Source organism: Mus caroli, chromosome 9, assembly GCF_900094665.2.
Source record: "Mus caroli chromosome 9, CAROLI_EIJ_v1.1, whole genome shotgun sequence".
NCBI classification, from domain to species: domain Eukaryota; kingdom Metazoa; phylum Chordata; class Mammalia; order Rodentia; family Muridae; genus Mus; species Mus caroli.
In genome coordinates this window covers 17,735,958-17,761,208 of record NC_034578.1, presented here as the reverse complement: position 1 = coordinate 17,761,208, position 25,251 = coordinate 17,735,958, and the positions used below count along the sequence as shown (strand labels likewise).

Sequence of the window (25,251 nt, the reverse complement as noted above, 5' to 3'; positions counted from 1 at the left end):
TTCCCTGAATTTTTCTTTTCTTTTTTCCCTTTGTGGGGAGGGGAGGGAGTTCGAGACAGGGTTTCTCTGTGTAGCCCTGGCTGTCCTGGAACTCACTCTGTACACCAGGCTGGCCTCGAACTCAGAAATCCGACTACCTCTGCCTCCCAAATGCTGGGATTAAAGGCGTGAGCCACCACTCCCGGCTAAGATTTATTTATTATTATATGGAAGTACATTGTAGCTGTCTTCAGACACACCAGAACAGGGCGTCGGATCTCATTTCTGATGGTTGTGAGCCACCATGTGGTTGCTAGAATTTGACAGCCAGGGTTATACAGAGAAACCCTGTCTCGAAAAACCATAAAAAAAAATAAATAAATAAAAAGACTCGCTCTTTGGTTAGTGTGTTCACCTTTATCATCCCTCATGGATGTGTGAGACAGAGAATAATGCCTGTCCTTAAAAAGACAGCCGGTGAGAGATACACCTCAACACTAACACTGGGAAGGCTGAGGCAGGTGAGTTTATTCTGCGTTTTCAAGTTTATGAGGTTGGTTGGATGCTATTTTATGGCAGGCTCGCTGATGTCCCAGGAGGGGGTCAGGGAAGTCGCTGTGCAGACAGAAAGGCAGCAGTTGGGGCAGAGGAAGAAAGTGTACAAGCATAGGAGACGGAACAAAAATGTCTAGATTACGTAATAAAGAGCCTTAGGGAGAGGAATCCCCCCCCCCCCCGACCCTGGGCTGCAGGGGCTGGAAAGTTCAGGGTAGACTGTGGGGTGTACCTACAGTGCCCAGCAACAGGTAGGGACTGCAGGATACTGGGAGGACCTGTAGGCCAGGTCTGCTTTGGTATTTAAAATAGGCACTTCAGCTACTCTTCCTGGCCCTGAAACCCAGCACAGGCTACATTGTGAGATCCTGGCTCCAAACTACCAAAACCATGCGACTCAAACAGAAGGCACAGCTCGCGAAATGGTGGGCTCAGCAGCTAAGAGCGCTCACTTTGTCACCAGGGGCACGGTGCACACTCCAGCACCAGCTTAGCAAGATGGGAGTTCTCTGAACCTTGTAACCCCTGACTGAGCAGAGCAGAGTCAGGCTGGACCTTGTTGGCATTAGACATAGCTGAGGGGACCCCAGGTTCAGGGAAGAACTTTGCCTCAAAGGAATAGTTGGGAGTTTCAGGACACCCCCACACAGAGAGGTGCGTGACCACACACACACACACACACACACACACACACGCCTGTTCCTAAGCCTGGGTGAATACAGAGAAGTGGCTTCACAAAGCTATCCTCCAAGCCTCCCGATGCCTCCTCTGCACCCCACACCTCACACACATAAGGATGACAAAGTTTCCAAAAAAGAATTTAATCCATCACAGTATGACATTTTCAGCCTATAAAAACATCTGAACAAGGGTTTCAAAGCAGTTCCCACCCACTCAAAGCAACGTACAGGACAGGCCTGAGATCAGCCCATTCAAATCATCTTTGTACACAGAGCATCCCAGAGTATCACCCCAGCCTAACCTGGAGAAATTGCAGAGAGGTGCAGCAATCAGGGTTTGCAAAAAATAAATAGATTTAATACATATGTGTGATATCCTTGAATATACAGAGTGAAAACTGAGCCAGGTGCCATCAGCACATTACAGAGCTCTTTACAAGTGTCCCAGTGGGCTGGGCAATGTGCCCTTGTGTCTTGAGTAATGGACAGGTGGATCTACCCAGGAATCCAAGCAAGGCCACCACTGTCTTCTTAGATTACCCATGTGACAAATCTGTGGCAATTTCTAAGTATTCTTCCAAGTTCCCCCAAATAGCCTGTGATTTCTTTTGGTTTTTAGATATACAAGGTCTTACTATGTAGGCTTGGACCTCAGACATGTGCCCGCCTCTGCCTCTTGAGCACAGGATTAAAGCCAAGTGCCACCACACCTGAGAAACCATGCGTGTATCCCTCCCCGTGCCCCATCTCCCCTTCAGCAGGTTGGATGTCTCTGTGAGAGAGGGATGATGTTACCAGAGGAGCTAAACAACTCTGCTGTGCAGAGCCAGAAACAAACACAAACAAACAAACAAACAAACAAAACACCAGACAGAGGCCCTGAGTTCCCCCCAGTACTGAAGAAGGCAATGGATGCTTGGAGCCTGGCAATTATCTTCTGTGGTCAGTGATTCGGGGCCACTTCTGGCCTGAGGTCCCATCCAAGGCACCATGGCCAGTGCAACCTAGGAGTACAAATGTGGACCACGTGGGTGCCCAGCACAGAATGGGAAAAGTGCGCAGAGAGAAGTGCAAGCCTCACTCGGAGACTCGGAGGCTGGGCACAGGATGGGAGTCCTGACGGCCACCCCTGAGCAGCAGGACACTGAGCAGGCCAGGACTCCTGAGCAAGGCAACCAGTTGTCTCAGGCACTTCATAAATATTAAGGGAGAATGGCGAATTGAGCTTGTCCCTCCAGGAACGGGTGACTTTTTGGCAAAGGCATGAGCAGGTATCCATCACTGGCAGCTGCCGGCCCCAAGATCCAGCAAGATCAGTACCGAATGTCACGAGTCACTTTCCTAGCTTCTGATGGGGGCAGCAGAGTCAGGCGGGAAGGCTCTGGGGTGAAGGTCAATGCAGGAAGTCCTGAGGTTAGGGACTGGCTATGGTACCCAGGCCCCGGTCAGTAGTGCCTGCTGTCTCATGTCCAGCAGGCTTCTCTCTACCTGGGTGGGCCTCTTCCTCCTCGTGTTAGTGTTGAAAAGAGTAGAATTCAGAATCTTCTGGGACAGCCTCTTTGGCTTCCAAGGAAATGAAGATGGAAGAAAAAAAAATTCCCAGGCAGAATTCGCATTTCAAGCACAGCCAGCAGCCTTTTCTGTCCCCAGACAATAAATATATAAAACAGAACCTGGGGCAGACAGGCGGCTGAGCTTGGCCCCCAGCCCAGCTTTGCTCTTATCTTGCTTTGAGCAACACAGAGCCCAGGGAGGTGGCAGGACCAGTGCTGGATGGGGAGGTCTGGAGAGAGTGTCCTTTCTGCCTAAGCTTGGCAATGGATCCCGGAAAGAGACGGCTCTCCCGGCTGCTCACGCCACATCGTCCTCCAGGCTGACCATCTGTCTCTGTCAGCAAAGCGGAAACACAGGAAACAATCAGACTAACAGGACTACACACACGCATGGCCAGAATCCACCCCCCTCTCCTGCTCCTGTCCCCCGCCTTCTGTCCCTGCGCAGCCACCAGAGGTGGCCAGAACACCTAAGACTGAGTCAACTAAGGCTCACAATGTTCTCCTCTCACTTCCAGGCTCGGATCTTACCACAGGTATATCCCGTGTTTCTTTCTGATTTTTAGAAAACCTCTCTCTCTCTCTCTCTCTCTCTCTCTCTCTCTCTCTCTCTCTCTCTCTCCCCACACACACTTCAGGGGGGGGGATTAGATATGTGTGTGTGTGTGTGTTCTCTGCATTAAAGTTACACGTGTGCCTGATGCCTGTGAAGGCCAGAAGGTATCAGATCCTCTCGAACTGGAGTTATAGATAATTGTGAGCCACCATGTGGGAGATGGGAATTGAACCCAGGTCCTCTGGAAGAACAGCCAGTACTCTTAACCACAGAGCCATCTCTCCAGTCTTCCCTTATGCTTCTTAAGTACACTGTGCCCAATCTTATCACAATTTGAAGTCTTTGCAATGGACTGATTCCTCTATTCACAATCCCCATGCAGAGGAGACCTCCTCCCCGTCCAACATACAGCAGGCTCTAGCATGCTCCTGCTGCTGTGAGGCACACCCTAAGCCCTCACTGGGGGCCTAGGCAGGTTCTACCACCAAGCTGTGCATGCCCCTGGTTTTGGGCTCCTTTCCTTTCACTCCACCTAACTTCTGTCCTTCAGCTTATTTGATGTCTCATCTCTCCCACAAAGGGCACACTCACTGAGGGGTAGGTATAGCCGTCCTGGCTTCGGCAAATGTGGAGTTCGTCCTCTGTGGTCTTCTGGTAGACTGGGTTGTCAAAGTTTATGCTGTTGATGTTCTTCAGCCGCCAGTTCCTCCACAGTAGGACAGCCCCAAGGACAAGGAGGGCAACCAGTGCTGTGGGGAGAGGGGGCTTGGTCAGGGGCTCCCCAGGAGACCCTGTGCCAGTGAAGCTACCAGGCATGTCCATCCTGGCCCTTTCATGTGACAGCAATATGTTTTGAATGTAAAATTATACTCACCTATCATACAAAGAAAAAAACCAAGGGAGTGTGTGTGTGTGTGTGTGTGTGTGTGTGTGTGTGTGTGTGTTGGTATAGCATTCACTGGGAGCCTAACACCTCAGGGGAATGAGGCAGGAGGATGCTGACTTCTGAGCCAGCCTGGGCCCCATAGCCTGACCCTGGTTCTAACTTTTGAGTTTCTCTGTTTCTAACTTTTGAGATTCTCTGTCAACTTTGCTCTGTATTTATTTATTTATTTATTTATTTATTTATTTATTGAGACAAGGTCTCACTGTGTACCCCATAGCCTGACCCTGGTTCTAACTTTTGAGTTTCTCTGTCAACTTTGCTCTGTATTTATTTATTTATTTATTTATTTATTTATTTATTTAGACAAGGTCTCACTGTGTAGTTCTGGCTGTCCTGAAACCCACTCTGTAGACCAGACTGGCCTCAAACTCACAGAGATCCTCCTGCCTCTGCCTCCTGGGTGCTAAGATTCAAGGTATGAACCACCATGATTTTTTCACACAGGATCACAATTATTTTTTGAGAAAGAAACCCACTGTCCACCCCCCTCCCTTGCCGGTCTCAAAGTCTGTATGTAGACCAGGCTGGCCCTGAAAAAACTCAAGCTGTGTATCATCACCACCACCAGGGACACTCCACTCCATCTTCTTTGTAATGAGTGAGAAGGGGGCAGTGATTTGAGGCAGGCAGGGGCATCCCTCAGGCAGGGGTATTCCATTTTTCGTCAGAAAGGTGACATGGCCCGGTTGGCACTTCAGGCAACACTTACCAATAGGGAAGAAGATGGACAGGAACCTCACACCACGTGGCTGCTCCTCATGCCCTCTGCCAGCCATGTCACCCTGGACTGCAAAAAGGGAAAGGATAAGGTGAGGAGGCTCAAAGACGTCAGAGAGGGGACAGGGCAGGACATGTCTAACACCATGTTAAAGTTCAGGGGAACCTTGGAATGTTACTAAGATCCCTACAAAGTCATGTGGACTTAGTCTGTAGGCAGCCGGCCTCTAGTGTACACAGTGGACAGTTCTAGGATCCCTAGAGATGCCAGACATTTGCACAGAAACTGTACCCACATAGACACTTAACACAGCAAGATGGCTCAGAGAGTAACGAAGCTTGCTGCCAAGCTTGCTAGCCTGAGTTTGATCCTAAGCCCCACATGGAAGGAGGACAGAATAGACTGTCACAAGCTGTGCTCTGACCCCACAGGCAGAGTGGCCAATTCCCCAACCCCACAAATACATCACTGTAATTAAAAAATGTAGTACTTATGAAATGAAGGCTGGGCCTGGCCGGTACCTTGGTGGGACACTGTCACTGACGCCACTGTGCTGAGCCCTGGGGTGTCCACAGGCTGCCTAGGAGTACTGGGAGCTGAGAGATCCTCATTGTGCTTCGGTGGCCTGGCAGCTGATTCGGTGACCACAGGCCCGACGGCGGATGTCCCCTGGGTGGTCGGTACAGTGTCGACTTCTGATGGGACAATAAACATGACCTGAGGGCCAGGGGCTGGGTGCCACACTGACACCTCTGCTCTGGGTGGAATGCAGGCCACCAAGTTCCATGGCATCAGAAATTGAGCAAATGAAATGGGTAAATAGCTGGTGACACTGTCCCTTGTGTCATTCCTGAGGATTATTCCAGGGGGACCTCAAACTTGTCATCCCTCTGCCCCAGTCCCCAGAGTGCTGGTGACCTGCAAATGGTGAGTACACTATGGTCCCTGAGATCAGCGTGACCCCAAAAATCTATGTTGGAAACCCAACCACCAAATTCTTACTGAGGAGAGATTTAAAAAAAAAAACAAAAACTTTGCTGTTTGTTTTTGAGACACAGTCACACTATGTAGTCCTGGCTGTCCTGGAACTCACTATATAGACCAGGCTGGTCTCAGACTCAGAGATATGCCTGCCAGAGTGCTGGGGATTGAAGGTCATGTGGCCGTCAGTGCAGAGTCTGGTATTTCGTTCTCTCCTTCTATCAAGTGGGTTCTCTGGGATCAAATGCAGGTAGCACCTTTTTTCAGGAGCTTCTCCGTGGCCCCTTGTGGGTAGGATGCCTGGCAGTGAAACCTTACAGAGGTGACTAAGAGTGAATGAGGTGAGCCGGGCAGTGGTCCCAGCACTTCAGAGAATCTCTAAGTGCGAGGCTAGCCTGGTCTACAGAGCAAGGCTATGCAGAGTAACACTGTCTTAAAAAACACAACAGGCCGGGCAGTGGTGGCGCACGCACGCCCAGCACTCAGGAGGCAGAGGCAGGCGGATTTCTGAGTTCAAGGCCAGCCTGGTCTATACAGTGAGTTCCAGGACAGCCAGGACTACACAGAGAAACCCTGTCTCAAAAGACGCCCCCCACACAAAAGTCCTTTAAATAAATGAATAAATAAAATGAGAATATTTGCTCTGAGTCACTGTGACACCCTCCCCTATGTCTACCAGATGCTAAGACCTCTTGTATCCAAAACCAGGGGCTACATGAACTATGCTTTATAAATTATCCAGTCTCAGGCAATCTGCTTTTGCAACAGAAAACAGACAGAGACAACTTCAAACTGAGCCTTTCTCAGATGACATCAGCAAAAAGGGGTCTTCTTACCGGATACCCTGAAGTAAGACAGAGCTTAGAGACAACTAGAACCCCTAAGAGTAATTTCATTTGAGGCAGGCAGAGAACCTCACTCATGAGTCTCCAGACAGCTGGACATCTGGTCAGCCTCTGCAGGCTCATGGGGGTCCACCTCTGGGGACTTGTGCCCCTACCTGTGAGGCAGCTCCGCATGTCCTTGGCCAGCAGCATGCCATCAGGGCAGGCACAGGTGAATTTGGGCGAGTGGGGACCGATCTGTGGGGCGGGCAGGCACAGGTACTGGCAACCACCATTGGGGAGGGCTGTTGTCTCACACCAGTTCACCCCTGGGAGGAAGAGAAGTTCATGGAGAATAAACTGACAACATTTGATGACTGGCAGAGTCAAGAAAAATGGCTGACAATTTTATTATTGGGTACAGGAAGCACATTGAACCCATCTTCAGAGTAAGCCAGAAGAATCTAAGATGTTCTGGGACAGGGCAGAGCTTACCTCTAGGCTGTGTGACGTTGTGGAACAAGACAATGTCCTCTGGGGACAAGAGGTTTTCAGCCACCAAATTCACATCTGCACCCGTGAGTCGATTGGCACTGAAAATGGCTTCGTTTATGACATCTGTCCAATATACTTTGTCCTACACAGGTGGTATGTACAGAAGAGGACCGAGCATGTTAGCCACTGCGCAGCACACACCACCGTCCACCTCCCCCAAATCGCTAGGATTCTCTAAACATAAGCAGTGCTGGCTGTGGTAGAAATGCAGCAAAACAGACACAAAGCCTCCCATCCTAACCATTTTCTCTGTGTATGTTGTATACACGTGTTCAAGTGCTTTGTACATGTGTGTGTGGGGGTATGGAGGCCACAGGTTGATGTCAGGTGTCTTTTCAGTCAATTTTCACCCTAACTTCTTTCCTTTTCTTTCTTCTTTTTGAGGCAGATTTTCTTTGGCTAACAGCCCTGGACCTAGCTCTGCTGACCAAGCTGGCCTCAAATTCAGAGATGTGCCTGCCTGCATGTGCTTCCCAGAGTGCTGGGATTGAAGGTGTACTCCATCACTGCCCAACCTTAATTTCTGAGACAGCGTCTCATTGAACCTAGAACTCACTGATGCTACACTGGCTGGCTGGTGCGTCCCAGGCATTTTCCTGTCTCTTCATGAACTCTGGGTTCCACTCCTAGCATCAATCAATCAATCAGTCATCACCAGCTCCATGAAGTAGCTGTAATTCCAATACTTCTTTCTAGATCTCTAGACAAGAGCTTTTACTCAGTCTTGGCTTGAATGGATAAGACAAACCCCCTCACATTCCCAGGGTTCACCTCATAGATGGCCAAGGAGAAGGGGTGGGCCAGCTGGTTCTCATCCTCCAAAATGGTTTTCCGATTGCCCCCATTGACATCAATGCTGGAGATAGAGTGGAGTTTGGAATCAACCCAATAGAGACGGCCACTGGAAAGATCTAAAAAGCACAAACACATACGAAAATATGGAGAGGCCAGAGGTGAGAATAAGATTATTCAATTGCCTAAATATTCTAGTATGTTCTAGAAGATTCTAAAATGTTCCAGAAAGTTTCAAAACATGCCAGAAAAAAATTCAGGTAACTATATTAGGGTAAAGGGTACAGCTGGGGGGGATCTCTCTAGCTACATAGGAAGCTGAGGGCTACATTGTGGCTTCTGCCCTAATCCAGTGAGCCTTCCAGCTGCATGGGAAGAGGGCAGTACCTATCACCTATTCCCAGCTATGCACTTTGTCCTCTTCAGTGTGCCCACCCACATCAGGCTAGACCACCCCTCAGATATACCTAGTGTGATGCCATTTGGCCACTGGATGTTTTCGGTCACCAGTGAGTGGATGTCCACACCATTCAAACCCCCTTTCTTGATCTTGGCGGGTGTTCCCCAATCTGTCCAGTACATGAAGCTGGGAAAGACAACAGACCAAACAGAAGAGAGATGAGGGCTCTCAGATGGCAGGCTCCCATTAATGTTGACAAGAGTCGGTTTAAATAGTTCTCAGTTTGGAACCACACCCGTCTCTTTGACTGATGAGGACGGAACTCAGAGCCTCATGGCTGCAAGGCCGCAGCCACATCTTCCCTTCAGCACTCCACCCTTCCACCAACACCAACCACAGCTTCTTCAGGGTTCTCCCAGTCGAGGGCTGCCACCGTAGATGGTCAGCCCCTCTCTGGAAGCCTAGGGTTAAGCCCGGTGTGGTGATGCACACCACTCACCCCAGAGCTTTCAGAGGTGCTGGCACAGACTAAGTGCAAGGTATGCAGGAAGCAGACAGACACTATGAAACCACTCCCATGTGGACACGGACATGGCCTCACAGGGACAAAACCTCTGAGGCGGAGGCGGAGGCGGGTGGGGCGTACTTCCCAACAGATAATGTCAGTTGCCCTGTGTGTTAGGCCCTGACCAGTCAGCAGAGAGACCTCTGATCTCCATGGACAGTGCGGGAGCAAGAGTGATCCTGTATACTGTTGTGTGCACGTGTATGATGTAAGTAGATGGTAGAACATGGTCTCAGGCCGGGCGTGGTGGCGCACGCCTTTAATCCTAGCACTCGGGAGGCAGAGGGGCAGGTGGATTTCTGAGTTCCAGCCTGGTTTACAAAGTGAGTTCCAGGACAGCCAGGGCTACAAAGAGAAACCCTGTCTCGAAAAACCAAAAAAACCCAAAACAAACAAACAAATAAAAAAAGAACATGGTCTCAGAAATGTCCTTCATGGGGCCAGCAAGATGACTTAGCCAGTAAGGGTGCTTGCTGCCAAGCCTGACGACCTGAGTTCAATCTCTGGAACTCACATGGAGGGAGGAGAGAACACATTCCTAAAGTCCTTTAGAAGCCTGTCCTAGCCTGGGCGATTTGGCAACAAAATTAAGTGGTTAGCATGGAAAGCCAGGCACCACTAAGCCCAGCTTCTCTCTTTCTTTCTTGTACTGGGGGTGGAGCCCAGAGCCTCCTGCACCACTGTGCCCATCCCCAGGCTAGGACACTGTTTTTGACCGAGTCTTAACTCACTATGTAGTTGGCTTCCAGCACACTTTATCTTTGACCTCCTCCTCTGGTCACCACAATGCGTGACCACGCCTGCTTCATGTGGTTCTGAGGCAGAACCCAGGGCTTCCCGCAGTTACGAAAGCACCCTACCGAATGAAGCCCACACCCAGCACCTTACTCAACACTGATTTGCCCGCTGCACGAGCACGTGTGAACGTGTACTCATGCAACATTTGGGGGCTTGGCTCTCTCCTTCGACTCTATGTGTCCCTGAGAGTAAACACAGGTTGTCAGGCTTGAGGGCTTCATCCACTGAGCCAGGTTTGGTTTTGTTTCTAAGATTTTATTCTGCCAGGCCACAGTGGTTCATACCTTTTATCCCAGAACTTGGGAGGCTGAGGCAGGCAGATCTCTGAGTTCAAGGCCAGCTTGGTCTACCCCAAGCGGGACAACCCCACCACCACCACCACCACCACCACACACACACACACACACACACACACACACACACAAATCATTTTTAATTGCCATGCCTGATGAGGCCAGAGGCATCAGATACCCTGGCCCTTGCTAAGCCTCTAGTTTGATTGTTTTGTTTTTTTTTTGTTTTGTTGGAGCTAGGAGCTCACTTTGCAATCCGAGCTAGCCTGTAACTCAGGACTGGGGTTTCAGGCCCAAGCCACCATGCTGCTTTCTTGGTCTATCACCGACACCCCAGCCTCTATCCACTGTCTTCCCTGAGCTCAGGACCATCTCACATTCTCCTGAGCCCAGCTCTGGATCCCCCACCTTGGGTCATCCCCTTGTCCAGCTCTTTGGACACTCACCCATGCACAGGGTCCACTACGATGGCTCTGGGTCTGGACCCTGCCTCTTGGAACAGTGTCCTCCTCTTTACGCCCTTGGTGTCGGCCACAGACACACTGCCTGGGACTGAATCTGTCCAGTAGATGTTGCGGTGGATCCAGTCTACCGCCAGCCCGTCAGGGGCATGCAGGTCCTCACTGATGATGGTGTCGTAGGACAAGTTAGGGGCCTGGTCCATCAGGGCGCTGAAGCAGAAGAAAGGGGTCACAATAGAGCCTGGGGTCAGGGCCTCCCTAGGGGACAGACTGTCAAAAGGGTGACGGGGCTGCAGCTCACCTGTAGATCTTTTTTTGGGACAGGTCGGACCAGTAGATTCTATTGTTGGTCACCTCAGTGTCGAGAGCCACCACATTCTTCAGGTTGGGGAGCAGACTGGTGTACTCGCTGCGGTCCAGGGTCATCTTCCGGACCTCGTGGCGGTTGGTGAAGAGCAGATAGCCTATGGAGCCTGGAAAGCCACGCAGGGTGGTGAGGGATGGAAGCCAGGGCTTCATGGATGCCAGGCAAGAACTCTGCCTACAAGCCCCAGCCCAGTCCCTGGAACCCATTTCTCTAGTAAGCGTAACTAGAGAGGTAACAGGGGCTCAGGTCACACTTTGTGCCTCTTCCTATCTCCCACCCTGTCTGGATGGGAAGCAGGGCAGGTAGAGTTCTGGGAAGGATAGACATGGGTGAAGGCAGGTCCCTACTGTACAGCTCCGCCACCAGCCAGAATCCTAGAGAGATGCCATACCCAACTAGGGAAAGTCATAGCAGTTCTGAGCCCCAGGGAGGAGCTGCCCAGCCAGCCCCCTCGGCCCGCAGCCCAGCACTCACCCACAGCCTTGCAGACCCTGGTGTGTGGGTCCATGTGGAAGCCGGCCCGGCACTCACACTTGTAGCTGCCTTCCAGGTTCACACAGAGCTGGCTGCAGGTGTCTGGCTCCTGACACTCGTCAATATCTGTGTGTGCATGGGGACAGAGAAAGGGTTTCGTCTAGGGGAGAGGAACCCTTTCTACAGGACAACAGGAGAATAAAACATGTATCCTCCAGTGGCTAAAGGATGCCACCCTCACAGGACCCTGGACCCTGTCACCCACCTCCAGTGGCTAAGGGACACCACCCTAACAGGACCTGGACCCTGTCACTCACCTCCAGTGGGAATCTTTCAGCCACCTTTCCTTCCCTTCTTTATTTTTTTCCATTTTTGGTTATTTTTCTGGTTTTGTTTTGTTTTTTTAATTGTTGGTCTTTGTATGTAGCCCTAGTGGGCCCAAGCTGGCCATAGAGACCACCCTATCCGTGAACTCAGAAATCTGCTTGCCTCTGTCTCTCAAGTGCTGGGTTTAAAGGAGTTTTGCACCACACTTGAACTCTTTTTTTCTGAGACATTTCACACAGTCCAAGCTGGCCTTGAACTTGCTACATAGAAGACATTGAACTTCTGTTCCTATTGCTGACACATCCCAAGCATTAGAACTACCTGTGTGGGTCACCAGGCTAGGTTGCGATGCACTGGGGACAGAATACAGAGCTACCTGTAAGGCAAGAGTTCTAGCAACAGAGCCCTCGCTGGAGCCGGAACCTCGATTTGTGATGAGGATCCCAAAAGGCAGGACTGCCATTGACGCACTTGGTTCTTAACAATCAGGCCAGGACCCAGTGTTCACCCCTGGAACTCTCCTAAGAGCCCTAAGCAGTGGGAACTGCACTCCCTGCCCACTGAGCACATGGGGAAACTGAGGCACGGGTTCACTGGGTGGCTGGATGTGCTGCAGACTCACCTTCACACCTGTGGAGGTCCACCAGCCGGAAGCCACTGGGACACAGGCACTCAGAGCCTATCTTGAGGTCCTTGCAGATGTGGGAACAGCCACCATTGTTGTCCAAACACTCGTTGGTCTCTGCGTGGGATTGAGAAAGCAGACTGGCTGTTCTAGCGCCGTACACTTTCCACAGGGAACACTACGCCACTGCATTGCCTTCGTAAAACTCTTGGAAGATCATTCATTTTTATTATTTTTAATCATGTGTATGAGTGTGTCTGCATGTGACTGTGAGAACAGATGACCTCAGAAGCCAGAGGCACAGGAGGCCAGGAGATGGATCCCCCCTGTAGCTAGAGTTACAGGCAATTCTGAGCCACCTGACTTAGGTGCTGGGAACCAAACTTGAGTCCTCTGAAAGAACAGCCAGTGCTCTTAGGTGCTAAGCCATCTCCAGACAAAGAATATATTTATATTAGTGCCAGGGATCTGAATCCAGGCCCCATCTCCCAGCCACCCCCGCTTCCCATGCCTGTCCTGCCCCGGAGCCAAAGCTCTGTCACATCTACGATGCACAGCGAGCCTTTTGCATGTTGTGGGGGCACTGGCTGGGCTCACAGCCCCACAGTGACTACACACTGAGGCTATCCCTGGCTCCCCAAACACCACGATCTGCCCGGCTCCCCAACACTCACCGCACTCCTTGATGGGCTCATCCGACCAGTCCCGGCAGTCCCGGGCAGAGTCGCACACCTTGTCCAAGCTGATGCACTCCCCACTGTGACACTTGAACTTGTTGGGGCCATCACACTGTGTCACTGAGAGAGGCAAAGAACAGTCAGGAAGGCCTGAGCTACAGGGTTTGCCTGCTCTCGGTAAGATTACACCTCAGCGCTGGAGTGTGTGTGTGGCTCAGTGCTCCATACTCCTGCCTAGAGTCCCCAGTGAGGGAGGGGCTGGGGGCGTGCCATTGGGTAGCCCTGCCCGAAGTCTCACTTTGTAGCCTTACTGGTCTTGAATTATAGTCCACAATACTGGAAATTAAGGAGACCCTCCTGCCTCAGCTCCCAAACCCTGGGATTACAGGGTTGTCCTAACATGCCTGCTGTAAATAATTTCCCAGTGGTGTTTTGTTTTTTATTCTCTGCAGGAGACGCAGGGCCTTGAGTGGGTAGACAAGTGCTCGGTCACTGAGCAAGGTCCCTGGGTTACTGGGAGCTGCTGGCTCAGCAGGCAGACAGGAAGTTAATGTTTAATGGGAGGAGTTTGTTTAGACTCTGCATGATCGAACAGGTCCCAGGGAGAGGGCTCAGTGACGGGCGGCTGCAGAGACTGAGTTTTTGGCTGAGTTGGGTTTCTTATAGAGAGGTCTCGCCATGGTCCAGGCTGGTACAACTGTGTTTGCTTCCTACCTCAGGCTCCAGATGGCTGAACTATAGACCTCTACCACCATGCCCAGCATGGCATTGAGCAGTCAAAAAGCAACAAGTAACTCAGCCTAGCAATGGGAAGCCCTGAGTTCAACACAAAAGAACAAACAGCAAAAACCTAACATTTAAAAAAAAAAAAAATGTGGGCTGGCGAGATGGCTCAGTGTTTAAGAGTGCTGACTGCTCTTCCAAAGGTCCAGAGTTCAAATCCCAGCAACCACATGGTGGCTCGCAACCATCTGTAACTAAATCTGAAGCTCTCTTCTGGAGTGTCTGAGGACAGCTACAGTGTACTTACATATAATAAATAAATAAATCTAAAAAAAAAAAATTAAAAAAAAAAGTGTTTGTTTTGTTGTTGTTGTTTTTTGTGAGAGCTGTTCTCAGATTCAGTGTAAGCAAGGCTGGCCTTGACCTCCTGCCTGCACCTCCCGAACGCTGGGGTTACAGGCTGTGCCACCACACAGGTTCACGTGGGGCGAGCACTCTACCAATGGCTCAGCCCTAGACCACATCATTTTTTGTTTGTTTTTTTTTTAAGATTTATTTATTATTATATGTAAGTACACTGTAGCTGTCTTTAGACGCGCCAGAAGAGGGTGTCAGATCTCATTATGGGTGGTTGTGGGCCACCATGTGGTTGCTGGGATTTGAACTCAGGACCTTCCGAAGAGCAGTCAGTGCTCTTACCCACTGAGCCATCTCACCAGCCCAACCACATCCTTTTATGTTATGTATATTTTTTTTCCAACTTGCAGGTCACTGGGGTGGAAGAAGGGTCACCGGGCCAGATGCCATGAGTTTGATCTCAGGACACTCATGGTAGTAGGAAGGAAACAGCTCTCATCAGTTCTGGAATGTTCTTTTCATGGAGTTGAATTGTATGTATGTCGCTAGGGTCTCGAGCCTAAAGCAGCGTCTACCAGGAGTCCCTACGGCTCCCTTGGTAGAATGCATGAAGCTCTGGGTTTGGTCCCCAGCATAAACAGAGCACAGCATCGCACATCCATGATGCCAGCACTTGGACCACATGAGAACCCATCTCAGAAATAAACAAATCAAAGTACCGAAGAAGGGAATTCCATTTTGTAATCCAGCTAACTGGAAGGAGGTCAGAGGGGGCAAATAACTCTCAAAAAACAAAACAAAACAAAACAAAAAACCCACAGCTGATCTTGGGTGATGGAGTTCTGAATTCAAGGTCAGCCTGGTCTACAGAGACAGGACAGCCAGGACTACACAGAGAAAACTTGTCTCAAAAAACATACAAACAAACAAATAAAAAGAAAATACGCCTCCTATGTGCCTGACCCCCCCCTCCCTCACCAGGGAACAGCAGTGCCCTAACTTTACAGAAATGCAAGGCACTGAGAAGTGGGACCAGGAACTGAAGCAGTGAGGGGCAAAGGTTACCATTGACGCAGCCAAGCTCGTCGCTCATGTCCTTGCAGTCATGTTCACGGTCACACTGGCGGCTACCGTGAATGCAGGAGCCATCTGCACACTGGAATTCATCAGGTCGGCAGGTGGCCACCGCTGGGGAGGACAGGATGATCGTCACAAGAAGCACCAATACACCGTTCTAATTGCAGTTAGAGGGCTGGCAAGATGGCTCAGCAAGCAAAGGCAATTGCCAGCAAGCCCTAAGCCTGAGCTCAGTCCCTGGATTCTTCACAGTGGGTGGTGAGACCTCACTGTCGGAGCTGCCCTCTGACCTCCATACAGAGTCCCACACACATGTGTCACGTACACCACTAAATCACGCAGGGGATTGGAACCTGGGACTCATGCACGTGTGCTGTGGTGGTTTGAATGAGAATGGCCCCGAATGTCTCACAAGTTTAAATACTTGGCCCCCAGTTGGTGGACCTGTTCAGGAAGGGTTAGGAGGTGTGGCCTTATTGGAGGAGGTACATCGCTGGGAACAGGCTTTGAGGTTTCAAAGGTTTCTTTCTCGCCCTTCCTAGCTAGCACAGTCTCTGTCTCGTGCTTGTGGTTCAGATGTAAGCTCTCAATTATAGCTCCAGCACCACACCTGCCTGTCTGCTACCGTGCTCCCCACCATGCTGGTCAAGAAACTGTAGACCTCACTAAACCCTCTCTTTTATAAGTTGCCTTGGTCACTGCCCACAGCCACAAAAAACTAAGACACTTGGTAAGTGACCTACAGACTTGGCCCTCTTAGAAATTCATTGTTCCAAAGAAATAAAAACATTTTCTAGCCCATCTTTGGCTGATTATTTATTTATTTATTTATTTATTTTTGTAGCCCTGGCTGTCCTGGAACTCACTCTGTAGGAGGCCAGGCTTGGCTTTGAACTCAGAAGTCCGCCTGGCTCTGCCTCCCAAGTGCTGGGATTAAAGGTGTGTGCCACCACTGCCCGGCAGGTTGACATTTAAAAAAAAAAATTATTTCCTTCGTTATTTGAGACAGGTTCTGTCTCCGTGGCCTGACTTTCCTGGAATTCACTGTGTAGACCAGGCTGGCCTTCAACTCAAGAGACCCACCTGCTTCTAAAGGTGTGTGCCATCATACCCAGCCCTTATCTCTAGTTAATTTTAAAAATTTTATTACACAGTATGTGTGCAGTATGGGGCCCGTGCAGGTATGTGCTCCGGTACATTCTGGCTCCTCCTTCTCCCTGAGTCACGGTCTCTCAATGAATTGGGAGCCAGGCTGGGAGCCAACAAGCTCCAGCCATGCCCTTCTCCACATCCCACAGCACCCGCATCACAAGCTTCAGCATGGCTGTGCTGCTGCAGATTTGAACTCAGGACTTCGTGCTCTGGCAGCAGACATTCTACCCACCCAACCAGCCCCTTACCCAAAACCAATCAACTTCCTTTCTGGGCAGTCTGGTTATTGCTAAGCCCCAAAGCTCCCCAGCAAGGCCAATCATCCATCCCTCCTCCCCAGGGCCTTACCGCAGTGCTCCTCGTCTGACTTGTCCTTGCAGTCTGCCTCGCCGTCACAGACCCAGCTGCGATGGATACACTCACTACTACCACAGTGGAACTCCAGGGAGGAGCAGGGGCTGCTAACCCCTTTGGAGGCCGTGTCTCGGCCCTGGCAGTTCTGTGGCCACTCATCGGAGCCGTCATCACAGTCGCCATCCCCGTCGCAGGCCCAAAGGCTGGGGATGCATGTGGATGAGTTGCAGCGGAAGTGGGCGGGGCCACAAGTGGTGGCCTTGCAGTGGGCCTCATCAGAGCCGTCCAGGCAATCTCGGTCTCCATCACACACAAACTGCGGGGAGATGCACTTGCCATCCTGGCAGCGGAAGTCATCCAGGGAGCACGTCTTGGGGGCTGCAGGGGTGCACAGGTAGGAGAGGGCCCTGTCAGGCTATGGCTTACACCAGCCTATTTGCAGACAGGACCGTGTGCTTCAAAAACACACAACCAATTTAGCAGAGCCAGGGGTGGTAGTACGCTAGGGCTCAGGAAGCTACGACACACCCTTTTCTGCCTCGGTTTCCTCATTCATATGGTCAACTATCAAGCCAGTTCTGTACCAATGAGCCCCTCACGGGGGTGGGTATTCTAGGCAGGGGTTGAGCCACATCTTAATGCTTTAGGTTGTGTTGTGAACTGCTTATCTTGCTAAATGTATAAATTACACTCTAGTGAGGGTATGTATATATAGGGAGACCCACATTACCACATTATACAGAGATAATATTCAGGGTTCTGCACTCTTGTGTCCCAAGTATCCACTGTGGGCCTTTTTTTGTTTTGTTTTGGTTTTTGGTTTTTCGAGACAGGGTTTCTCTGTGTAGCCCTGGCTATCCCAGAACTCAACTCTGTAGACCAGGCTGGCCTCGAACACAGAAATCTGCCTGTCTCTGCCTCTCAAGTGCTGGGATTAAAGGCGTGTGCCACTATTGCCCGGCCACTGTGGGCCTTAAGAATGGATCTGCACATAAGTGGTATGACACCAGGACACACTGCTGAGAAGCAATCTGGCACCTAGTGGGTCAGCTCTGGTTCAATTCCTAACCCAGCTCAGCCTACATGTGGGCTGCCTGGTGACAGTTACTGGGGCTTCCCACTGCAATAAATGCTTCTGATGTTCATGAGAGGTGGCATCATCTCTCAGGAAGGGATTTAAGCCACAGGAGCAATCACACACCAGAACTCAGGTGGAGTCCACGCAGGAATGAAGCCTCACAGCTGTCACACCCCAGTGCCCCTGTTGCAAGGTGGTCACACACTCACACACACACTCACACATACACAGAGGCACTCTCGAGTGCACACACATGAGTACATGTGCTCACACATACACACACACACAAATGCTTACACACGTGCACGCACATGCATACATGAGCACACATGCTCACATACACACTCACACACAAGCCACACCCAGGGGTCTGAGCAACACTTACGACAGCCTTGTTCGTCTGAGTCATTTTCACAGTCTACCTGTCCATCACATCTCCAGGAGTCAGGAATGCATCGGCTGACACGGCCTCCACAGCTGAATTGATTGGACTGACAGGTGACAGACACTAGGGATAAAGAGGAGCTGTCACTCAAAAGGAATATGATTTGGTGAGGCCAGGTCCATCTCCCGTGTGTGTGTGTGTGTGTGTGTGTGTGTGTGTGTGTGTGTGTGTGTGTGAAGGCTGGTCACAAGCACCCATGCAGCCCTGTTAGTGGACTAGTATGACTGTAAGCACAGCATGAGGTCAGATAGGAAACCTTCCAAATCCATCATCAAAGCATACAAAATGCTTTGGTTTTGGATACTTGGATCGGGGATGGTCACCCTGAGCCTTCTTCTAACTCACGAATGGATTTACCATTCCTGGGCAGGGTCTTGGCACAGCAGTAGAGCCCCTTGTCTAGTAACACCCCAGGGAGGGTTGGGACTCACGGGAAGAGCCCCTGCCTAGAACGCACAGGCCACAGGTTCTTCTACAACCACCAACAAATAAAGGGGACTTACTGCATGTCTCTGGGGACTCATCAGAGCCATCTGGGCACTCGGGGCTGCCGTCACACACCCACTTGCTAGCGATGCATTTTCCGTCTCTACACTGGAACTCGTTCCTGCTGCATGAGTCTTCTGCTGCGAGAGCAGAAGAAAAGAAAGGTGTGTCAACAGCAGAACTCAACGATGGCTGCATCAGCTAACCGGAGAATGCAACAGAGGTGACAAATGTACCCAGCATAGCCAGGGCAACCTGTCAGACGTTAATACCGACATCTGGGCTATTGAACAAAAAGTCTAAAAACATTGAATTTAATTGGTTAATTATTATTATTATTTTACTTTTATTTTTATTTTTTGGTTTTTTTGAGACAGGGTTTCTCTGTGTAGCCCCGGTTGTCCCGGAACTCACTCTGTAGACCAGGCTAGGCTCGAACTCAGAAATCCGCCTGCCTCTGCGTCCTGAGTGCTGGGATTAAAGGCGTGCGCCACCACGCCCTGCTGGTTAATTAATTTTTAAATTTATTTTGAGACAAGGTCCCACTGTGTAGCTTTGGTTGGCCTTGAACTTTATATAGAACAGGATGGCTTTGGTCTTACAGAGGAGACCTGCCTGCCTCTGCCTCCTGGGTATTGAGATTAAAGTACAGGCCACCTGATCTCTTAACATACTGGTACAATACTGGCACTAAAGTTGTGCCAAGTAGCCAACAGTTATCAGATCCTCTTGACCTGGAACCCTTGTCGGCACTGCTACCACGGCCAAGAGCCTTAGATTAGAAAGGGCGTGGACCTGGGGCGGAAACAAGTACACTGCTAAAGGAATACAACAAAATGTCCCGTAATGACTTTCTGCTACACTCACAGATCAATGCCCTACTCAGCCATCACCAGAGACCTCCTGCAGCAGATGGAACACACAGAGAAACTCACACCTGTGTTGGGATGACCCGCAACTATTGTATTTCTTGGCTATGAAAAAGTATGTCCCCGTGTTAACTCACTTGCAGAGGAAGTGAGAGAGAGACCTTGGAACATTCAGTAGTGAATAGGATTAAGTCTCTCACTCAGGGCTCAGGGAACCCTTCCTAGGAATGAGGAGGCGGAACGGTTGTATGAGGCCAATAAAGCAAGGCCTCTGGACACAACTGGACTGACACACATGAACTCACAGACACAGTGGCAGCATGCACAGGAGCTACACAGGTCCCAGGCAGCCAGGGAACTGGACATGAGACCCCAGCCCTAACTCAGAAGCTCTCTCCTACTGTCAACCACTTAAAAAGAAAAATTAGATGTCTCCAGGGGAGTCTGACTGAGCACAGAAACCACACCTCAGTACAGTCCCCACAGCAGTAAACGGTCAACATAAAATGAATTCAATGATGGTTTTTAGATATTTATCGCACGTTTTCTTTGGGCTTTTCTCCCCCGGTGTTTTGCTTGTATTTTCTGGTTTCTGACTAAGGATGTGTTTCTATAGACTTTGCATGTGCGTGTCCTGAGTGTGCGTGTCCTGAGTGTGCGTGTTTCCTTTGCCCTTTCTTTTTCTTTTTCTTTTTTTTTTTTTAAGATTTATTTATTATTATAAGTAAGTACACTGTAGCTGTCTTCAGACACACCGGAAGAGGGCGTCAGGTCTCATTACGGATGGTTGTGAGCCACCATGTGGTTGCTGGGATTTGAACTCTGGACCTTCGGAAGAGCAGTCGGGTGCTCTTACCCACTGAGCCATCTCACCAGCCCCTCCTTTGCCCTTTCTTTTCATTTCTTTTTTTTCTGTTTGTTTTGTTTTATTCTCATTTGATTATTAATGTATTTGTTTTTGCCGGTTTGGTTTCTAAAGAGAGCGAAAGTGGAATAGGGAAGAGGCGGAGGATCTGGGAGAACTGAGGGAGAGGAAACCAATGGTCAGAATTTACCGCGTGGGAAAGATGATTTCCAATTCAAAAAAATAGTAATGTATGGGTCACACCATGCCTGGCCAATTTTTTTAAATTTTAATGTTATTTATTTACTTACATCCCAAATGCTACCCCTTCCAGTCCCCCCTCCCAGAGTCTGTCTCCCACCCGCTTCCCTTTGAGAGGGTGGGGTTCCACCCTTGGAACCCCCCACCCCACCCTGGTGCATGAATTCTCTGCAGAATCAGGAGCATCATCTCCTGTTTTGTTTTCTTTTGAAACAGAATTTGTCTGTATAGCTCTTTGGCTGTCCTTGAACTCAGAGATCCACCTGCATCTGCCTCCAGTGTGCCACCTACCACTGTCTACCTTCATGGGGTGGAAGCTTCAGTAACTGATATTTCACACCCCTGCTGTCCCTGAGACCTCTCTCAAGTCCCTGCACCCTGCTCACTACTCTGCAATTCTTTCTGGTTTTTTGTTTTGGTTTGGTTCCCTTACAGTGTGGCACTGAGTACCTCTGGGGGGCCTGCAACGCTCAAGGATTTCGATTAAAGGCATGCAGCATGGCACTGCACTCATGAGACTGAAAATGCTCTCTTGCCCAGCTGCTGTCCTGACCAGATGACTCACTCACCCAGCATCTGGCCAGCAAAGGAAATGACTCATCAGCTTCTCTCTGATGGCAGATGGTGATGAGTAAGGCCACTAGAATTCCAGGAGTGGCTGGGTCCTTACAAAAGGAAGTTCTGAGGGGGCAGTGGCAGAGAACAGAGGAGTGTCACCCCATTGCCCCCAAAGCCAGGTGACAGGTCACCGATTCACACTCTCACTGAATGACACATAAATCGGGATGTGGGTGTGGAAATACCAGCCATACCCAAAGCCGGTGGGGCCCAGGCGGCCCAGCATGCACAAAGCCAGGTTACATCCCCAGCCCTGCAGCAACCAGGCAACCAGGCAAGTGCCATGCTGTCACTCAGGAGCTGGAGGCAGGAGGATCACTACCACTCTAAAGGCAGCCAGGGTTCCACGGCAAGACCCTGTCTCAAGAACAAAAACCAACTAAACAAAAAATTAGTAATGTTTGAAGGGTGCACATCTGTCATCCCAGGGACCCCTTGACAGAGGCAAGAAGTCTACTACAAGTTTGAGCACAACCTAGGCAAATGGCACAGCCTCGGTTACACAAGGAGAGACCCTGTCTCAGGCAAACAGAAGAAATAAAGAAGGCCTGCAGGGTGGCTCAGTGGCAAAGGACTGGCCACCACCTATCTGAGCTGGATGACGGAAGGAGAGAACCCATTCCGCCCCTGTCCCCTGAAGTCCACACATACACAAAACGAATGAACAAACAACCAAACATCATTGTAAATATTTAAAAGCAAGCCAGGTGTGGTATACACACCTTCAATCCCAGCACTTGGGAAGCAAGTGAGTTTGTGGCCAGCCTCACAGTGAGCTCCAGGACAGCCAGGGCGGTGGACAAATCAAATCAAGTAAAAGGCCAGTCAACACGCAAACACCTCTGCAGCCTTGGCCCTGCAGATGGCCAATGTCACAAATGACAAATCCTGAACAAGGCCACAGAAACTGAAAAGGGGAAGGACAGTGACAGCCCTGGAGTTGTGATTTCCTTGAAAAGCACAGACATGTTCTATGAATGTTTTCATCTTAACCCCAGGTGGGGGGCAGGGGCCACTCCAGGCTGTCCACAGCAGCTCACCGGGATTTGCTTCATACTTTAGGAGGGGCGTGATTTTGCCATCGGCAAAGAGTTTCTGTGTGACAATTGGAATTTTGGGGACTTTTCAGAGGATGTGTGAATGCTAGGGCCCAGAGAGGGGCGTGAGTTGTTGACTGTTTGCTGTTGGTCATGGTTTATTAAGTAGTGAGCAAAGAAGAAACAAGAAATTAGACATCCTAACAGCAAGGAACTCGATGCCCGGAATCAGCAGGAAGTAGCCTAGGAATAATGTCACCCACCCCCTTTTCCCCATCCTTTTTTCTCTCCTATCTAGTGTTAGGGGCTTTAAGGGTGGAGAGTAGAAGAGAGAAGAACCCACAAAGTAGCAATGTCAGCTACAAGGAACTACTCAGTCCTCTTTCCCACATACAAGTGCTTTTTAACTTTCTCTCTCTCTCTCTCTCTCTCTCTCTCTCTCTCTCTCTCTCTCTCTCTCTCTCTCCTGATGGAATGACAGGGGTGTGCCGAACACCTGACCACTGTTTTCTTTCCCAAACTGAGGACAGATGGCATGCAGAGAAACCAAAATAAGGTATGACTGGTGGCATGCACTTTTTTTTTAATCCCAGCACTTGGGAAGCAGAGGCAGGAGGATCTCTGTGAGTTCGAGGCCAGCCTGGTCTACAGTGAGTTCCAGGATAGCCGGGGCTACACAGAGAAACCCTGTCTCAACAAAACAAAATGATAATAAACCAAAATAAAAGAAGTTAAAATACCGTCAGGGAAAGTGCTTGCCTAACACACAGGGTACTTTGGGCTCCTCCCGCACCATAAGAGCAAGCCCATAGACAGGTGTGTTAGCTTTCGCCTGTAATCCCAGCATTCCAGTTGCTGAGGCAGGAGGGTTACAGCGAGTTCAAGACCAGCCTGGGCTACATGGTAACTTCCATGCCAGCTGGGCTATATAGGGAGACCTCAAACAAAAGCAGGCCACACCGGGGTGTTTCCTAGTGGGACGTTTCTTTCAGCATGTAGAGATTAACGCAGGGAAGACCCTCTACTAATAGGTAGTGCTGGGTCTGGCTAATCACAAAAGGGAGCCAGCCTTGAACCGAATATTAAATTTGTATAGACCTTAAGGCTCATAGGTTTTACACACACGCGCACACACACACACACTCATCCTTACATCTCTCGTAGGTCTTGGCCCCAGGTTACACTTTGAACAATTTAAACAGAGGCAGGAGACTGCAAACCTAGTCCCTTGGGCAGAGAGAATTACAAGCAAAGATATTGCCAGAATTGTTTTTGGGTTTTTTGTTTTGTTTTGTTTTGGAGACAGGGTTTCTCTGTGCAGTCCTGGCTGTCCTGGAACTCACTCTGTAGACCAGGCTGGCCTCGAACTCAGAAATCCGCCTGCCTCTGCCTCCCAAGTGCTGGGATTACAGGCGTGCGCCACCACTGCCAGTGCTCTTTTCTAAAGGCTGTCATCCCGGGTCATCTCACCACCTGCCAAAAGTACCGTTCTCCTGATAAAAGATTTAATGGGACCAGGACTTAATGATAGCTATCACCCTGAGCCCTTCAGCTGTCCATCAGAGGCGTGTTTTTTGATGTGGGGAGGGGCCTAATGGCTGGTTCTAAGTCAGGGCTGGCTCCAGTTGTTATGGGAACGAAGCCCAATTGGAGGTCAACCCTGGTGAACAAACATTTACACAAGTGTTTTCACAGTCACCCTGAACAACAGTGGCCTGAAGACGGGCCTGGTCAGGATGCGATCACCCCAGTCCCGGCACAGGCTGTGCCCATTTTACTGTGCGTAACAGTATCGCCTAAGCAGGTTTGTTAGTAAATCCCCCACAGCATCCATTTTCCTACTTCAAGGTTCTCCTGAGCTAGGTTGCTCCTAGCTCAGGAGCAAAGGTGCTCGCCAGGCTCAAGCCTAAGATGAGCTCCATCTGGGGACAGCCTACTCCTGCCGTCTCCATCGGGTTGATCAACTCCACTCTTAGCAACCAAAGCTCATTTGCTCCACATGCCCAGAGGGTGCAGATGCTGCTGATATAATTAAAGCAGAAGGGAGAGGAGCACCAAAAGCCAAGCAACCAAAGAGGCCAGAGCCTTATCAGGAGCAAGCGGGGAGATAAGAGCCCTGAGTGCTCAGAGCCAAGAGCACTGCACGCCAGGTTTGTAAGCTCAGAGATGTTCAAGGGAGAGGTTCTCAGAGCTCAGGAGTCAGAAGCAGGGCTAGCCTGAGCTGTACGCTGAGAACCTACAGAAAAAAAAACCCAAAAAACAAAAAACAGAAAGAAAGGAAAAATATGAGGGGGGGGGGGGGAGGCTGGCACAGATGAATTGCCACAAGGCCAGCCTGGACTACATCGAGAATTCCAAATGCAGGACAGCCTGGGCTTCAGAGAGAGATACTATCTCCCCCAAAATAAATGAAAAGAACAAGAGAAAAAAATCCAACCTTATCCAGTGTTTTACCAATTTTACTCAGCAAGAAATGCAACAGAAACAAATGAATGCGCCCATGGCATGCTAACGGTGCTTGCAAACCTGTACTCCTTCTGTGTTAGACAGACCTGTGGCTTATCTGACACCCCTCACACCGACTGCTGGTTCTGCGTTTGTGTGTGTGTGTGTGTATGTGTGTGTGTGTGTGTGTGTGTGTGTGTGTGTGTGTAGCCAGAGGTCCGAGTTGAATGGCTTCCTCAGCCTTCCTCCTCCTCTCACTGAGTCCAGATCGCACCCTCAAGCCCTGGGATCCTCCCAGCACTGTCATTTCAGGCTGCCCCACATCTGGCTGCGTCACTAACTGAGCCACCGCCCCAGATCTGCTCTTGAGCAACCCAAA

At 50.1% G+C, this 25,251-nt stretch overlaps 1 protein-coding gene across 2 annotated transcripts in view; it reads right to left on the bottom strand.

Moving 5' to 3' along the window:
- Window positions 1–1,339: 1,339 nt before the first annotated feature.
- Window positions 1,340–25,251, bottom strand: part of Ldlr (low density lipoprotein receptor) — a 26,091-nt gene continuing 2,179 nt past the window's right edge. The window contains exons 2-18 of one of the 2 annotated variants that reach the window (XM_021171280.1): window positions 18,816–18,938; window positions 18,253–18,375; window positions 16,784–17,167; window positions 15,272–15,394; window positions 13,124–13,246; window positions 12,447–12,566; window positions 11,498–11,623; window positions 10,958–11,129; window positions 10,642–10,866; window positions 8,607–8,725; window positions 8,119–8,258; window positions 7,288–7,429; window positions 6,969–7,121; window positions 5,509–5,682; window positions 4,979–5,056; window positions 3,915–4,072; window positions 1,340–3,101 (exon numbers count right to left, since the gene is read on the bottom strand). In XM_021171280.1, the coding sequence (XP_021026939.1) occupies window positions 3,066–3,101; window positions 3,915–4,072; window positions 4,979–5,056; window positions 5,509–5,682; window positions 6,969–7,121; window positions 7,288–7,429; window positions 8,119–8,258; window positions 8,607–8,725; window positions 10,642–10,866; window positions 10,958–11,129; window positions 11,498–11,623; window positions 12,447–12,566; window positions 13,124–13,246; window positions 15,272–15,394; window positions 16,784–17,167; window positions 18,253–18,375; window positions 18,816–18,938 (2,519 nt within the window). In that variant the 3' untranslated portion in view covers window positions 1,340–3,065. The remainder of the gene's footprint in view (window positions 3,102–3,914; window positions 4,073–4,978; window positions 5,057–5,508; window positions 5,683–6,968; window positions 7,122–7,287; window positions 7,430–8,118; window positions 8,259–8,606; window positions 8,726–10,641; window positions 10,867–10,957; window positions 11,130–11,497; window positions 11,624–12,446; window positions 12,567–13,123; window positions 13,247–15,271; window positions 15,395–16,783; window positions 17,168–18,252; window positions 18,376–18,815; window positions 18,939–25,251) is intronic. The other variant, XM_029481477.1, reaches the window with a different exon arrangement.